The 17133-nt window shown below is 34.2% G+C and overlaps 1 protein-coding gene across 1 annotated transcript in view; it reads left to right on the plus strand.

The window, feature by feature from the left end:
• Window positions 1–16779, plus strand: part of LOC111088522 — a 49728-nt gene extending 32949 nt beyond the window's left edge. Inside the window, exons 2-3 of the mRNA XM_022398942.1 lie at window positions 9975–10112; window positions 15671–16779. Coding sequence (XP_022254650.1) covers window positions 9975–10112; window positions 15671–15912 — 380 coding nt within the window. The 3' untranslated portion in view covers window positions 15913–16779. The remainder of the gene's footprint in view (window positions 1–9974; window positions 10113–15670) is intronic.
• The last annotated feature ends 354 nt before the right edge of the window (window positions 16780–17133 follow it).

Raw genomic sequence — 17133 nt, forward strand, 5'->3', positions numbered from 1 at the left:
TATAAGTTTAACATAACAGCAAAGGTACACCGTTGCGAAAGGGTTTTTTCCCTGATGATACAAAAACTTGGTCGAAACGTTGTACATTTGCTGTTATGTTAAACTTATATTAAAGTTTTTCTTCATTACCCATTCAAGCCGTCTCCAGCCATTATTAGTATCAAAGTGGGTTCCTCGTCATCGAGCTCTCATGTAGCTTTGCGCAAAATTCAAAATAAAACTCAGCGGTAAGTCTGCGGACTTATAGCGCTAACAACCAGGTTTCAATAGCTGTGGCGAGCATAGCACAGATAGCCATCCAATTGTGTGGCTTTTTGTTTAACTACAAGCAAACGATTAGAGTTAAAATCGGCATTACAGACTGCTATAATGTGGTGTGCAATATAGGTTACAGTATCAAATTTTAACAGTAAGATACATTTTACACCACTGACGGTGACCGCCACAAGTTCCATTACTCAGCATGAACATTAAGTTCATAAACAACCTGTGGAAGCTCATCTTTCATTGCACTAACCCTAAATTTAAACAAAAATGCATATGAATTGTACTGTCCTCCGGTGGGATAGCGGTAAGTTTACGTACCTACAACGCTTAATTTCGGGGTTCGATTCCCCGAGATGGACACAGTAGACAGCCCAATGTGACTTTGCTCTGAAACAAACAAACATGTGGAGAGATACGACCAATTAACTTCATTATTTTAAATCCGCTGACATGCTCTTTAGCATACGGTAACGTCAAAGTAACAAACTTTTTTCGGAACATCAGTTTATGGGATACTAGAAATGGAAGGTTTATTAAACTGATATCATATGCATTAATCAATCATAAAACTGTGAGCTTATTTCTTTGCAGAAGTTCTTTAGTTTCTCATAGTAACGATGATAGTTTAAACTTTCTTTGGTACCTTAAGTTTTTCATGAGAATTTAATTATAGATGTCATTAGTCGGTTTCATAAAAAAATTTCTAAAAAATAAAAAGGTAGCAGTGACTCAAATACCTACTTTATTCTGAATTTAATATTAGCATGTTTGCTATCTAAAGATTGCCGAAACAAAGAAACATTAATTTCTGATATAAAATGACAGAAGTGTCATCAACACGCCTCCTATAATAAAATAGTTCCAAAGTTTCGGGGTATTCATCCATCCACGGTACGTTTTTTTTATGAAAACATAAGAATGTGCTAGCTTCGAACCAATCGACCCAGTCAAAGATTTTGTCATTAAAATCAAAATTAAGTATTAACTTACAAACAAAAGCCCCCCAGTGGCACGGCGGTATGTCTGCGGACTTACAACGCTAGAAACCGGGTTTCGATACCCGGGGCGGGCAGAGCACATATAACTCATTGTGTAGCTTTGTGCTTAATTCCAAACAAACAATATACAAACAAAAAAATTTGCTTACGACATCACACGAAGAAGTATATGGTGAAGGAATATGAAAAATAGTCGTAATAAAGTCTTGATAAAACTTTAATTATTTTGCATTATTCAATAGTATATTTCATTGTATATTGTTTCATTTCGTTGTTTTATGTAATGTTCTAATTTATTATAAGTAACCAAGTTGTAGGTAGTAAATTAGAGGGGGAATCATATTTTCGTATTTTTTGAAAGCCATATAAAATCCCTGTCTATCTTGAATACTTCGGAGGCCAGTATAACATCCATAAAAGCCATATAAAATCCCTGTCTATCTTGAATACTTCGGAGGCCAGTATAACATCCATAAAAGCCATATAAAATCCCTGTCTATCTTGAATACTTCGGAGGCCAGTATAGCATCCATAAAAGCCACCCCAGTATGGAAGTAGTTAAGGGATTATAGCAAGCGGGGGACCTCAGAGAGCAACAGATCACGTGACGTGTAACATCATATACGTTAGTCCATTAGAGTGGCACCATAAGATATATAGTTCCATCCAGTACCACCAATGCTAATTATCCACATTTATAACAAAGTGTTGAGAAAGAGACAACTAAAAACGCCATACTCATAACACACAGTCGACCCTTACAAGAAACCTAGTCTTGTTTTATCTATTTGCCCTCGTCTAGGGTAACTGATTAGGAATATAATTCCCCAAACCGGTATAATTTCAGTGAATCGAATGTTTTCTACTGGATAATTGGGAAGAATAAATTATTAACACTAATGGTGCATATTTTTCACATCGTTTACAAATTTATATTCATTGGTTGATAGATTGTGCTTCATATTTTATCTAAACAAATTGATTTTAAACATCTTAATCAAGACGTCTGTTGTTGTTTTTTAAGAGAGTAGTGAAGAAAAAAGAACCTGTGTTTGTAAGCCTCTCAGAACAGCTCAAATAGCATAGCCCAGTGGTTAGCGTGGTTCACTCCCCAGTACCGAAGAAAAAATCGTGCCCTACAATTTGAGCAGTGGGTGTATCATAAGAGATAAAGTCGAATCCAATTGTTTGTTTAAAGTAGACCACGAGTTGGCGGTGGATGGTGCTTACTAGCTGCCTTACCTCTAGTATATCACTTAAAAATTAGGAACGATTAGCGTAGTTAGCTCTCTAATAGCTTTGTGTGAAATTCCACAAAACAACGAACGAATTAGATAGGACTATTATCACACGTACTTAAATATTTTTTGGGTTAGTAAGACGTAAAGATTTTTAACAATGGATTACGTTTATCCCCATCAACCAAGCCACCAAAGAAAAATAGAGACTACGGTGTCATAATTAAATGGACATACTTTTAAACACATATATTAGTACACATATAAACGACGATAATGCTTGTAAATGCCAAAACAAATTTCTATCCTAATCCAAAAATCTACAACTGTACTGTACTGTACAGCCATATTATCCTCATATCAGTTATGAGATCTATGGTACTAAATTAAATTGAAAATACTACGAAGTGTATCGGCAGAATCCATTGTTTTGTAGTTAAAGATTATAATCATTTTGTGCATGTATGTTCTCTAAAATCTTGTATTAATTCATTTCATACTACAGTGTTCAGAAAATGTTCATTTTAATTTGACCATTCACTGTCAAAAAGTAACTGATAACAAAGACACTCAACCTTCTAGTGATAGCAGTAACCACATACCACTCATCACCCAAAGAATAAAGAAGGTACACGTTGTTCGTCTGCCAAATTACACTGAATGCGCAGGGCTTCCTTTGTCCTAGATTCCATTATGTAAATAAACACTGAAAAGAACAATATTATCGACGTCCAAGTTATATTAAAAAGTTCACGGAGAACTATCATTGACTCTCTATACAACACGGATAGTTTGATGTTTCTGAGGTAATGATGTACCTAAACTATCTTAGGTCAAATGTGAATAAAAAACATTATCTGTCATACAGTAAGAGAAATAAATCGTCAAAGTAAAGGAAAACATACTTTTCTCGTTTGTCTTCTTTTTTCAGTCTTTTTTTTTTTCAAAACAAATGCAGTGACTTTTGAAACACTGTTACACAACATCGAAACTTCCACGACATCTCACTTGTTTGTCAACAACAAAAACACCAGATAAAACGTCTACTGTGACGTTTATATCATATATATTAAACTATTTATTCAAGTTTTAAAATGGAGCATTCCCTCACAAAAAGTGAAAATAAAAACATTGGGTCCTCGCATAGAATCCAACCTGTAACGTTCTCTTTATATTACACCGTCACCTTAACCACGAGGCTACACTTGAGGCTGTTTACAACGCCCGTGTTTCTAAACATGAAATTCACCAGCCACATGATGTGGCTTTGTTTGGAGAAAAAGCCTAAAATCAGCCTCTTCCAAATAAAAAAATGTGCAGTAGCAGCTACATGCGAAATATATTCTATAATTGGCTAATGTAGGGTTTACCAGAAAACAAACAAAACTAGTAACACTGAACACAGAGTTTGGGTGTTATGTTTTTTAAAAAAAAAGAAGTAATGTCTATAAACAAATGTCAATGTGTTAAAAACGCCAAGTTATAAAAAAGAGCCATAATAAAGTGGATACATCAGATACTCAAGCCTTGTTAGAAGAAATAATTGAGACAACCTTGTAAACTACTGTTGCTTCTATTATTAGCAGTAGTATCAATACTATCAGTATTATCATAAGATGAGCAACAACGATCAAAGTGCAATTCTTATCTTCATTCGTTGGAATGAAACACATAAGATAAGTTAGAAGAAACAACTGGGTCAACCCAACACTCGAACAAATCAACGGTATTGCTATCTTCATCATATGCATCATTATCATCGACAGAATTCCAAAGTTGATTACGTACAATATCGAATACGTTGTGCATTATTCTAATCAACAGATTCCCAGTTTTGATTGTGTATATTTTGCATCATTCTGATCAACATTATCCCAATTCTGATCAAGTACGTGATGCATCATTCTTATCAACGGAAACTCAGTCCTGTTCGAGTACTTTGTGCATCATCCTCATCAACATAATCCTAATTTTAATCCAGTTCGATGTGCACCAATCTCATCTGCATAATTCCAATCCCAAATAGAAACAATTGGAGCAATTTAATACACTGATGTGTTATAGAACATGCCACATGCAGTCTCAGTAGTGCCTTTGGCAATCCTATACTTTTTTCTTTCAAGTTATAGCACAAACAAATGTTCTTTAACGACTTATACATTTGGACAGTTAAAATATGTTACATCTAGAATATTGTAGATGGTTTATGTAATACACAAACAAAAAAATGATGCGCTAAGACTAATAAACAAAGCAAATACCGTATCATAATAAATGTATATTAAAATGGCAAAATAGGGCTCAACATTCCACGTAGAACTGTAATATTCATGAATGATTGATAATGGCTGTGTTTTATCGCACCCAATCTGTGAACTTAAAACAAAAGAACATAAAACTAAAAAATGACTAAATGACAAAATAGCTAAGTAATAAAATAAACTACAAAAATAGAACAGTATAAACAGATAAAAAAGAGTAAAAACTTAAATACTTTATTATAATGAAACGTAAGAATCAACGAGTACCCAGGATAAAATTATAACAATGATAAATAGATAAAAATTGGAAAAGATTTTAAAGAAACACACTGTTATGACGTTTAAAGAAAACCAAAGCGTATTAAAAACGATGGACGCTGAGAAGTGGGAGAGTTTGAAGAGAGATATGGTGAGCGTAATTCTAGCTTCAAAGCTGATATATGTCCTTCGACAGTGGCACAGCAGCATGTCTGTGGATTTACAACGCTAGAATCCGGGTTTCGATACCCGTGGTGGGCAGAGCACAGATAGCCCATTGTGTAGCTTTACGCTTAATTACAAACAAACAAACCTTTGATCTAGAAGTAGGACTTGCTAAATTGGTCGTTATAGAAAAGACAACTATAAGTGTTTATTTATCCTTGATTTATTTTATTTTCTAAATGCCTACTTACATTTTCAAATGCCTATTCTTTCTTTACGTTACTATATTGCTAACATGCAAAATTTTATATTAATAACGTCCATACGCCTTTATTAAAGTTCTCCCATTTCCTTCATTTCGGCCCTTGGTGGGACAGCAATAAGTTTGTGGACTTCCAACGCTAAAATCCGGGGTTCGCTTTCCTGCAATGTACACAGCAGACAACCCAGTTGATTTTTCTCTAAAAGAAACAAAGAAATCATCCGTTTCATTAAACTTCTCCCATTTCCTCCATTTCAGTAAAGTTTCCCCTTTTCCTTCGTTTCACTAAACTTCTCCCATTTCCTCCGTTTCAGTAAAGTTTCCCCTTATCCTTCGTTTCATTAAACTTCTCCCATTTCTTCCATTTCACTAAAGTTTCCCCTTTTCCTTCGTTTCACTAAACTTCTCCCATTTCCTCCGTTTCATTAAACTTCTCCCATTTCCTCCATTTCAGTAAAGTTTCCCCTTTTCCTTCGTTTCACTAAACTTCTCTCATTTCCTCCGTTTCATTAAACTTCTCCCATTTCCTCCGTTTCAGTAAAGTTTCCCCATTTCCTTCGTTTCGTTAAAGTTCTTCCATTTTCCTCATTTCATTAAAATACTCTAATTTACCTCATTCTCCCATTCCCTTAATTTCATTAAATCTTCCATTTCCCCCATTCCATTAAAGCTCTTCCAAGAGTTTGGATGTTTATATTTTATGTAAAATAACATCGCTGTAAACTTAGCTTTCAAACGTATGAATAAATTATATTTCCTTATACATTGTAAGTTAATCAGTATGATAGTCCTCAAAATTTTCCGTAACTCGTGAAAGTTGGACACAAAACTTGTTTGTTAAGTACACCTCTGCGCAATGGGCTATATGTGCTGTGCCCATCGTAGGTATCGAGCTCCGAAATTTAGCATTATAAAGACCTCGAGCTTATCTCTGAGCCTCTGGAGGGCAAGCTTAAACTTTAATAATAAGCTCTACCTCTAGATATTTACAACAAATTTCAGGAAGATAAAACTAAACTTAAAGTATAAACGATCGAAATATAAAAATAAATTATAAGAGACACGCAAATTAGATACTTGTATGTGAACCAGAAAATGAAACAGTTTTTAATGACTGTTTAATTTGGATTTAACATGCAAAAAATGAGCTAATCCGACAGTTACCCTGCATCATATAAAATTAAATTAAACGCACCATATGAACTTTGATAGGATTATAATTTTCCTCCTCTTTTAATGGGTTAGTTAAAAGCTACCACTTAGTGCGCTCAGATGTAAAATGTGAATTAGTGCGTGAAATTAAAATCTGGAACCGATCCATCATCTCGTAGTGTAAATATTAATGCTACCCGACAGAATATTGTCCTACGTTGTTATATTAGCATTTTTCAAGTTACGAAATATTTGCTTTCTGGATCTAATAACTCAGCATAAAAAAAATCCCTCTTCAACTTTACCAGTCAACATCTATGGCTATCATCTTTCTTCTGTTTAACCTGAGATTACAGATTAGAAAAAAATAATTAACATAGTTTTGTATACTCCTCATCAAAGCTAGAACAGCGGGTGGTTCATAAGCACATTTCTATTATTGATGCAAATAATTAAAGTATCAGGTAAGCTTACCGTAAGCTACGTAATTATCTTGTATTAATGTGTTCCTTATGATAAATACTATTATTTTAAATAATACGACGGTCTTATTTTAGCCTCTCCGTGATCGCCACTATTGAAACAGATGAGTATTCCTTTTTTACTTCTTAATTTATATTATTCCAACTGTTATATTATGCTTTAGCTTCAACAAGTAGAGGCTTAAGATAGGTAGCGCTGCGACTCACTTTCGTAGACAATTTTTATTTGAAATTAAAAGCATAAAGACTTACTTATGAAATTGGTGGTTAATAATAAAATCAAATATATTTCTTGATCCTGTAAACAACGCTTATAATATCGAGGCGATTATATATATTACAAATATATATTTAAAAAAAGAATCGAAGTTATAATTCCGCTACTAGTTTGAAAATAAATAAGTTAATAAATAATTAAAAGCTTAAACTGTCTATTCATAACAACGAACCATACTTTATTTTAGATAATAAAATTTTAACAGTGTTTGTTAAGGGTGCTTAATAACTTTATAGTAGCAGTATTTATACCATTTGGCACTTCACTGTAACTAGAAGAGGGGTGGGCGCAGGACGTTATATACGTAATATACGTAAAATAAAAGTAAAATTTTAAAGTACTTTAGACGACCTTCTACACTGTTTCTTATCGATGCCACCACGTGATTGATTTTGTTAAAGTTTTGTTAGAAACAAAAGCACAAGCGTCTTATATAGCATTTGATTAAGTACTGTTCAGGTTTTTATCATGCCCTTACATTTGACTGCTCTAAATACCATTTATATGAAGAAGAAAACATAATAACTTAATCATGTCCGCAAAGCTACACAAGGGTTATCTGTGCATAGCCGCTCCTAATTTTGAATTGATAGACTAGAATGAAAGCAGCTTATTCACCAGCACCCAACACCAACCTTTGACTATTCGAGCAGTGAGATTTTACCGTCACACTTATAAGGTACCCACATGACCCCAATATAAACAAAGCATATAAAGATGTTGAATAATAGCAGTCTACCTGGGATATTTACACTGCTAAATGATTTATTAATGATGAATAATAGCAGTCTACCTGGGATATTTACACTGCTAAATGATTTATTAATGATGAATAATAGCAGTCTACCTGGGATATTTACACTGCTAAATAATGTATTAATGATCATTATTATGATAAAAAACAAACACAAAATTGTGCTACATAATTATTACCACATCCTTAACAAATAACTTACATTTAAATCCTTTAACAATATATACTTCGTGTATCATTTACAAATGTCACAAATAAATCATCTGCATCTTTTCTTAGAACTTTCCAGCAAATGTGATCAAGGTGTGATTGAAACAGCTCGGACCTACTATAGCGTGCGGTCAGTGTAAATATCCCAGGTACACTGCTATTATTCATCATTAATAAATTATTTAGCAGTGTAAATATACCAGGTAGACTGCTATTATTCAACATCTTTATATGCTTTGTTTATAGTGTAAAAGTCTCGGTAGACCGCACGCTATAGTAGCACCCCAAAATTTCTATTCATTCTTAGGACACTTTCATTAAGTTTTATTAAGGAAAAAGTCTAATTATTCATACTTTTCTGGGATTTTTTTGCCATTAATTATATTCTACTTATAAGAGTTTAACCAAGAAATGGCTGATATGAATTTTACAGATGGAACACAAGTCTTTCAAAATAATGTTTTTGTCAGTATATTCTTACATAATAGATCTACTGAGCCTTAACATGCTAGCACTGTAAAGTAAAAATATACAAAACTCTAGGGCCCAGCATGGCCAAGTGATTAGGGCGCTTGACTCAATCTGCGCCTCGCCGGTTCGAATCTCCGTCCCACCAAACTTGCTCGCCCTTTCATCCGTGGGGGCGTTATAATGTGACGGCCAGTCCCCTCTGTTGGTTTGAAAAAGACTGTCCCAAGAGTTGGCGGTGGGTGGTGATGATTAGTTGCTTTCCTTCTAGTCTTACACTGCTTAATTAGGGACGGCTAGCGCAGATAGCCCTCGTGTAGCTTTGCAGGAAATTCATAACAAACAAACAAACAAAACTCTGGTGAGTTAACCTACCAACGAACATCTTAGATATCTTTGGCAGTACAATTTCAATATACTACTTTCACATCTAATATGTGATAAGAAGCGTGTATGTATTTGTTTGAATATATTACTCTTGTACTGAAGCGATGCATATTATAAAACAAAAAAGGCAAATGAATTCAAAAAACAACAAAATGAATTACCATATTAATAATGCCTGTGGGGAAATTCTTAAAACAAATATCTTTTAATGAATAGCAAGGGTATAAATAGTCATCTAGTCCCTTCTTAACACCATTGTATTAGCCTCAACCACATAATTTGATAACCCATTATAGAAATGTACAACCTTGTTAAAGCCTCAATCACATCATTTGACAACCCATTCTAGAAATTTACAACCCTGTTAAAGCTTCAACAACATCATTTGATAACTTATTATAGAAATGTACAATCTTGTTTAAAAACGTTTTACCTCAACTTGAGTTAAGCACATATCTTCTATAGCTTAAAATTATTTTCCTTGGTATAACTATTCCTGTTCGAAATGAACAACTTATCACAACTGATATTTTGAGATCAATTTTCATTGGAGTGCTAAGTTTTTCGTTGTTTTGTTTGTTTGTTTGTTTTTTACTATTTGAACTAACTGATAAACATGAAAAGGTAATAAAAGTATTTATTTAAAATATTGAGTTTTTGTTTTCTGCTCGAACTATTTGCTAAATGTACATCAAATAAGTTACTGACCCATCCACAGTTTTGAAGGGTTTCATAAGTCATCGGCTTTTATGCAAATCTGAGCAATTTATCTTATTTTTTGTGCTTTTAATACAGCGGCGACTTTTGTCTCTAACAAGCCGAAGTGTTATCAGTGTAAAGTAGAACACAACGACTTGTGCACAGACGACTATCTGAAAATCTGTCCTGACGACCAGGCGTACGACAGATGTATGACGACCATAAGCAAAACCAGTAAGTATGCCAATTTTAACTAGGTTCGTTTTATGAAATGTTAACAGAAAAATAAACGCTTTATTATAACGTGATTACAATAAATAAAGTCACATCTGAAGAAAGGCGAAGAAAGAGCTTGTAGCTCTCCTAATTTCTATGTTACTAACTTCGTTGCATAATTCTTCGAGCCCGGCATGGCCGCCAGGTGATTAGGGCGCTCGACTAACAATCTGCAGGTCGCGGGTTAGAATCCCTGTCACACCAAACATGCTCGCCCTTTCAGCCGTGGGGGCGTTATAATGTGTACGGTATATCCCACTATTCGTTGGTAAAAGAGTAGCCCAAGAGTTGGCGGTGGGTGGTGATGACTAGCTTCCTTCCCTCTAGTCTTACACTGCTAAATTAGGGACAGCTAGCGCAGATAACCCTCGCGAAATCCATAACATAACATTATCTTAATTTAGCTGATGAAGAGGGAGAAGCTGGAAATATTCATCTGGCAGTAGGAAAATAATCAGATGAGAAAACGCCAGTGAAAAAAACTGAGTGACAGCTCTGATGATCGGCCTAGCCGCTAATGGCGATCTCCTGACCAATATGGCTGAGGTTAACTGCCACACCAACAGTTAGGGCGTTAGGGTAATCGGTAGATTCCTCAAGTTTCCAAGCTACCAAGCAGTGTTTCACAGTGTAATGATTTTCTCCGTTACTATACAGTTAGGGAGACTCGTGTTAATGCCTATGACATCGCTAGTCTGTACGACCAAAGGAAACTTAGTTGCAAATGCGCTATAACCCTTACTTTCCAGGCTATCAAATAATTTTCGGTGATAAGATGTTTGTATGACGTATTTCAATAGTCGCTCACACTGTCTAACCGAGGTGTAGCTGAATTTCTGTGGAACAGACCATTAGATGTCATAGTTAGGACAGCTGATGTCATTAGATGTAATGTAATGTAATTAGTAGGGCTGATAATGATCATTAGGGTTTCTGAAAGATGGAAGGACTTTGCAATTCTTGCTTTCTGAGTACACAGGTGGAAATTTGGGATGAGCATTTGGATGATATTTATATAAATACCACGTACGATTGCTTGTGTGCATGTAAGTGCTAAATTTACACAGAAGTACTTGAAACATATATATACCTATATACGACTTTCACATATACGGTGAGGGAATTGTGGTTTTAATCAGCGCAGATTAGGATAAATCTTAGTGGAAAAAGTCCTTGTTTCACCGGATTTTGCCTGTATCTATTTTTCTGTGATGCCGACTGAAGTGAATGAATCAACCCATAGAGGGCGGCACAGTATCGCAATAGTACAGGCAACTGGCGTTTGTGGCTATCTAGGACAGCTATCGAAGGTTATGTTCTGTTCTCTTTTCTTTTTTACTTTTCAAGATTAGAAATGTAGTGGCAATGCACTCATTTTCTGGTTAAGAGCCGTTGTTTATTTTTTGGCTTGATGGAAAGAGATTCTAGCATTCTAGGGTAAAATTCTTTCCGGGACTGGAGAATGACGCGAAAATAAACTGTAGTTAGGTACAATATGACATTCATTCAGATTGTGGTTCGTAATACTACTGGTGTTGTAGGTTTTAGACAGTGGTTCGTAATACTACTGGTGTTGTAGGTTTTAGACAGTGGTTCGTAATACTACTGGTGTTGTAGGTTTTAGACAGTGGTTGGTAATACTACTGGTGTTGTAGGTTTTAGACAGTGGTTGGTAATACTACTGATGCTGTAGGTTTTAGCTTCACAATGGTATTTTATTCAACTCCATCGCCATCTAGTGGTTAATCCAATATATCCATGGTTGCATCTCGTGCACGTAAAATCATATAGCACTAGTGTGATATTCAACGGATGTTGTTTGTCCTTTATACCACTAGGGGTGGTATTCAACGGATGTTGTTTGTCCTAAAGTTGAATAGGGCCCCTTTTAATCTAGACTGAATTTTAAAGAAAGATTTAAAATGAACTTGTGGATATAATCGTTTGGTCGTTTTCTTAATTTTCTTCTTAATGATCTATGAAGTAGGGTATTACTAAAGTAACAGATTTCTTCTTAACATCTAACATAACAGCAGATGAAGTATTTAGTTTTCAGTTTTGGTGTGCTTCATTCTATTTAGGAACGACAACGTTTGTTTGATGTTTTCCCTTTTGCTTCAAAAGAAGGTTTTGATTTCCCGATATTTTAAATGCTATGTTTAGCATGATTTTAACTAGATTTTCTTTCAAGATTGAAGGGGTGAAACTTCAAAATGTGAATGCAGTTCAGCGAAATTGGGTGTCTGATGCACTTTAGTGGTTAGTAATTGGGTGTCTGATACTCTTTAGTGGTTAGTAATTGGGTGTCTGATACTCTTTAGTGGTTAGTAATTGGGTATCTGATACTCTTTAGTGGTTAGTAATTGGGTGTCTGATACTTTTTAGTGGTTAGTAATTGGGTGTCTGATACCCTTTAGTGGTTAGTAATTGGGTGTCTGATACTCTTTAGTGGTTAGTAATTGGGTGTCTGATACTCTTTAGTGGTTAGTAATTGGGTGTCTGATACCCTTTAGTGGTTAGTAATTGGGTGTCTGATACTCTTTAGTGGTTAGTAATTGGGTGTCTGATACTCTTTAGTGGTTAGTAATTGGGTGTCTGATACCCTTTAGTGGTTAGTAATTGGGTGTCTGATACTCTTTAGTGGTTAGTAATTGGGTGTCTGATACTCTTTAGTGGTTAGTAATTGGGTGTCTGATACTCTTTAGTGGTTAGTAATTGGGTGTCTGATACTCTTTAGTGGTTAGTATACCTTAAGATAAAACCATCTAAGAACGAGAGTTTGTAATTCTGTTGATTTTCGACAGTAAAATTTATATTGAAATGTTTACCGTTTAAAAACTGTAGAAATTCTTTAACCGATTCAACATTATTAAACAACACAAAAGTGTCATGATCAACATTATTAAACAACACAAAAGTGTCATGATCAACATTATTAAACAACACAAAGGTATTATCACTTGTAATACACAGGTTTAAATCGTCCAGAAAAGGACTTTAACCAAACTTTTCCATGGAAGCACAGGAAGAGACTAGGAAGACTGGAGCCTAAAACCACTCCGTCAATCTGTTCATAAATTTTAACGTTAAACATAGCGTGCAATTGTTTAATAACAAAACGTAAAAATGTTTTAAAAGCATCTTTAGTTATACCCTGTACAATATCATTTTTTGCTAACACGAGGCTAGAACAAAGATAAATGTCTTTGTCTAGATGTATGTTTGTAAACAACGACTCCATATCATAATTAGCACAATGAATATAATCATTAAACGGTGTCTGCTGTAATTAGGCTACTGACAAATATGTCTGATATTCTTAACATTATTTACAAACTCTTTCAAAAAACAATGACAAAAGTCTTGCTAATGGTTAATTATAGGTGCATATTTGAGAACTTTGGTTTAACTGGACATCCCTATCCACAAACAAGGTCGTAAACATGTGCTAAGACTTTGACACAGGTAAAGGCTGCATGCTACAGTTTTTGTTCTTAACTCTCAAGCTAGTGTGTATACATTTTTGTATGAACGTTTTGGAAGGTAGACTATTCAAACAGGTAATGCAGATTATAGGAAACCTGTACTTGGCTTAAGAATACGTGAAAAACATTGGTTGAAGTATGTAAACTAAGGACTTGTGAGATGCCTGATTTTTTTTGTCAGAGTATTAAGTTCGAGTATTTCCATAGTTCTGTCTCTTGATTACTCAAGTTCGCTTGATCTTCTCGACCCCAGCAAGCAGACTATACAAAAAAAAAAAGAAGCCTGACCGGTTTTGGTAAAATAACATTGTGTTGTTAATAAAGAATTTTTCGCTCAACAGTCATGACCTTGTGTTTTGCGGAATTTTTTTAGCGTTTCTGCTTGATAATTAACAGTAAATATAAATACCATAGCATAATACATAGTAAACTGTTTAGCATGAACAACTCAAAGAATATATAAAAGTTAGTTTTCAAATTTATCATAACCTTACAATATTAGAGAATCAATATAAATTTTGTACTGTAAGATAGATAATTATTTGTTAAATAGAGATGAAGGGTTAGCTGGTGATAATGCACAATTTTGGATAGAAATATTGACTTTTTATGTACATTGCTCATACCACCCTCATAGATTACAACGAGTTAAACCTTTTTCTTATAAAACTACTCGCTCGACATGTAGGTTTATTACTCCTGGTGATGGTAGCATAAAGCTACCGAAACATGTGGAGTATTTTTAATTTTGGCAGTCTGCCAAGTAAAATTTTATTGTGCACTAAACGTTGATTTTGTTTTTATTTTTACAATTTATTGCACAAGCTGACTCCTCAACCTTACAAGTATTCAGTAAACAGAAGAAAGTTTTATCACAACATAAGTTTCTGTGTTTATATTATTTATTTACGGAAAATATGGCTGCTTGATAAAATATTATGTGCCTGAAAAAACGAAACTTCAGATGGAATTGAAAACTTTCTGCAGAAAGCGTGAACGTATTGTTTACCTTTCTAATTTTTCCTTCTATAACAATTTTGTTTGTTATATCACTCCATGCTTTTAACACTTGTTTGTAATCTCAGAAATCATAATTTTATGTCATTATAACGCATTTTTTATGTGAATGAATGAATAATTTAACATTTTTAGCCGCAGTGTTCTAGTGGAAAATATTATATGTTACTGATGAAAAATATTTTTCTTTCGAAACTTGTGTCCAGTTTTCATACCTTTTTTTAATTCCGGAATTTTGAGACATCTTATGATGGTCCTCGAAAGCTCTACTGTCTAGTTTGTTTTTCATGGTTTCGGCCATTTATCCAATAATACGTTGTGGGAAATTGCTTGTCTGCTCACTTGAGCGACACCTTATGGACATAATAGGCAAAACAGGCAGACCAGTCACCCTTGTGAAGTGGAAATAGCGGTCTCTACTTTTGAACAAAAAGCAACGCATCAGTAGGCTGCACCCTCCGCCTAAAGCGTCTTATTCTTAATCGAACAGCGGAGTTGACTGTCGTTCCTATAACGTACTCAAAGTGCGAAGCGTATTTGGTAGTACTACACCTTGAGCCCGATACCCTCGGATCCGTAGGCTGATACGTTAACTAATGGGCCACGCTCGGGCTATTTTTGGAAATAAATTTGTATTTCGTATTAAATGCTCCGATTCTTTTTTCTTCTTCAGTCTAATAAAATAGTCTAACACTAATGGACTTGCACTCAACGTGTTTTTGTTCTCTATGTTTTGATTTAACATCTCTCATTATCTATTTGATCTGTTGATTAATTAAACTAGTTGTTCGTGGAATTTTTTCGAAAAGTTTTCTGAAAAATATTTGAGGATAAAAATTTTTAAAATGTAATGTATAAATTATGCATTTTTTTCTTGTGCTATACATATAGGAGTGTTTATAAATCTACCAGACTTATTTTATTGTTGTGCTTACTAAGTGCTTTGTATGTTTTCAAAAGACATATTACGTATTAAATGTCTAAAACCTGTTACAATTTTATTTTATTTTGCAGAATCGAGTTTTTTAATTGAGAAAAAGTGTGCATTAGGTCCATGTAAGCTCCGTGACCCTAAACAGACCACTGGACTGGGACTGGATCACTGCGACAGAAGCAGGCCAGAATACTCGTGTGTCCAGTGCTGTCAAGGCGACGGCTGTAATCGGAATGAAGCAGCCAATGTTCACCCTGCAGTGGTCACTTTTTTCTTTTTACTTTTCCTAACAATGGGAATGTTTTTATTTCTCCGTGGATAAAGTAAAGGAAGAAGAAGAAAGAAACGTGTTATTTTTAAACTATAGTTGTCATAGTCAGATGAATAAAGATATCCATAAAGATGCCTTTGAACTTCAAACTTCGAATTTACTTTTCTGTACTGCGTTCCTGGGAAAACATGTATCTTATGTCTTTCTAATAACTATGCTATAACAAATGTGTATTTAACAGTAACATTCAAATAATCGAGTCATTATTCTTCACTCTTATCAATATTACATCTGTAACATTAAGCCTAGAATTTGATACATGGTTGTCGGTCGAAACTTTCTACTAGAATTATCAACAAACTGGTGATCTCGTTTCAGTTATAACGTTTTGTCTACCATTTACATGGAATTTCCTGCAGGATTAAAATTCCTGTTATTCAACCCCTCTGATCACAAGAAAAAGAGACGTTACAAATCCAGTTCACATTTCTGCTCTTAAAAAGGGAATAAATTAAGAATTGTTTTTTCTTGAATACGTTATACTACTTGCTCACTAGATGGCGTCCATATGGATTTCTTCTGTAATTACGACTCGCGCTGGTAAAGTGTATTTAAGTTTCAAGTCAGTAACATATGTTTGAGAGTTATATAAAATTATATGCTTGTTTATATAAAGTTATACCAGTTATTTAAAAGTGTTTTTACTGTACTTCGTAATTCCACATTTTCTTGGGGGGGGGGGGAGTCCATATGCCTAATATGCTTTAGTATATATATAAATGGTGTTAGTACTAAGTATAATGTTTGGTATTTTATTAGTTATATTCTTTGGAATAGTTCTACTAAAATTGTCGTTAAATGTTTGGAAGTGACTGCATGTATCTAGACTTGGTTCGTATGTTAATCAACATATTTTAAGATTCTTGTCGAGATGTGGCATTCATCACTAGATTAGAGAAAAACAACCGAAACACAAAGTTATTTTTTATTTTGTGAAATTCGCTATTTATATCTGTTTGCTTCGTTTTCTTATTCAAAGAAGTATCCTTTATGATAAAAAATCATCTTCTTTAAAATTGAAGTGTGTAATTAATGAGTCATAATCAAATAGAAAAGTTGTGTAAATGAAATAAAAACTTCAAGAGTTAAATGAAGTTTTTGTTTTATACATAAGTTTATATGATTATGTAATTATTACCATAAACAGGAAAGTCGAGAGCCAGCACGGGCCCCCTTTCTCTCTCTCTTTTTTAACATTTTCAAGAATTTATT

Source organism: Limulus polyphemus, unplaced genomic scaffold (genome assembly GCF_000517525.1).
Source record: "Limulus polyphemus unplaced genomic scaffold, Limulus_polyphemus-2.1.2 Scaffold97, whole genome shotgun sequence".
Classification (NCBI taxonomy): Eukaryota; Metazoa; Arthropoda; class Merostomata; order Xiphosura; family Limulidae; genus Limulus; species Limulus polyphemus.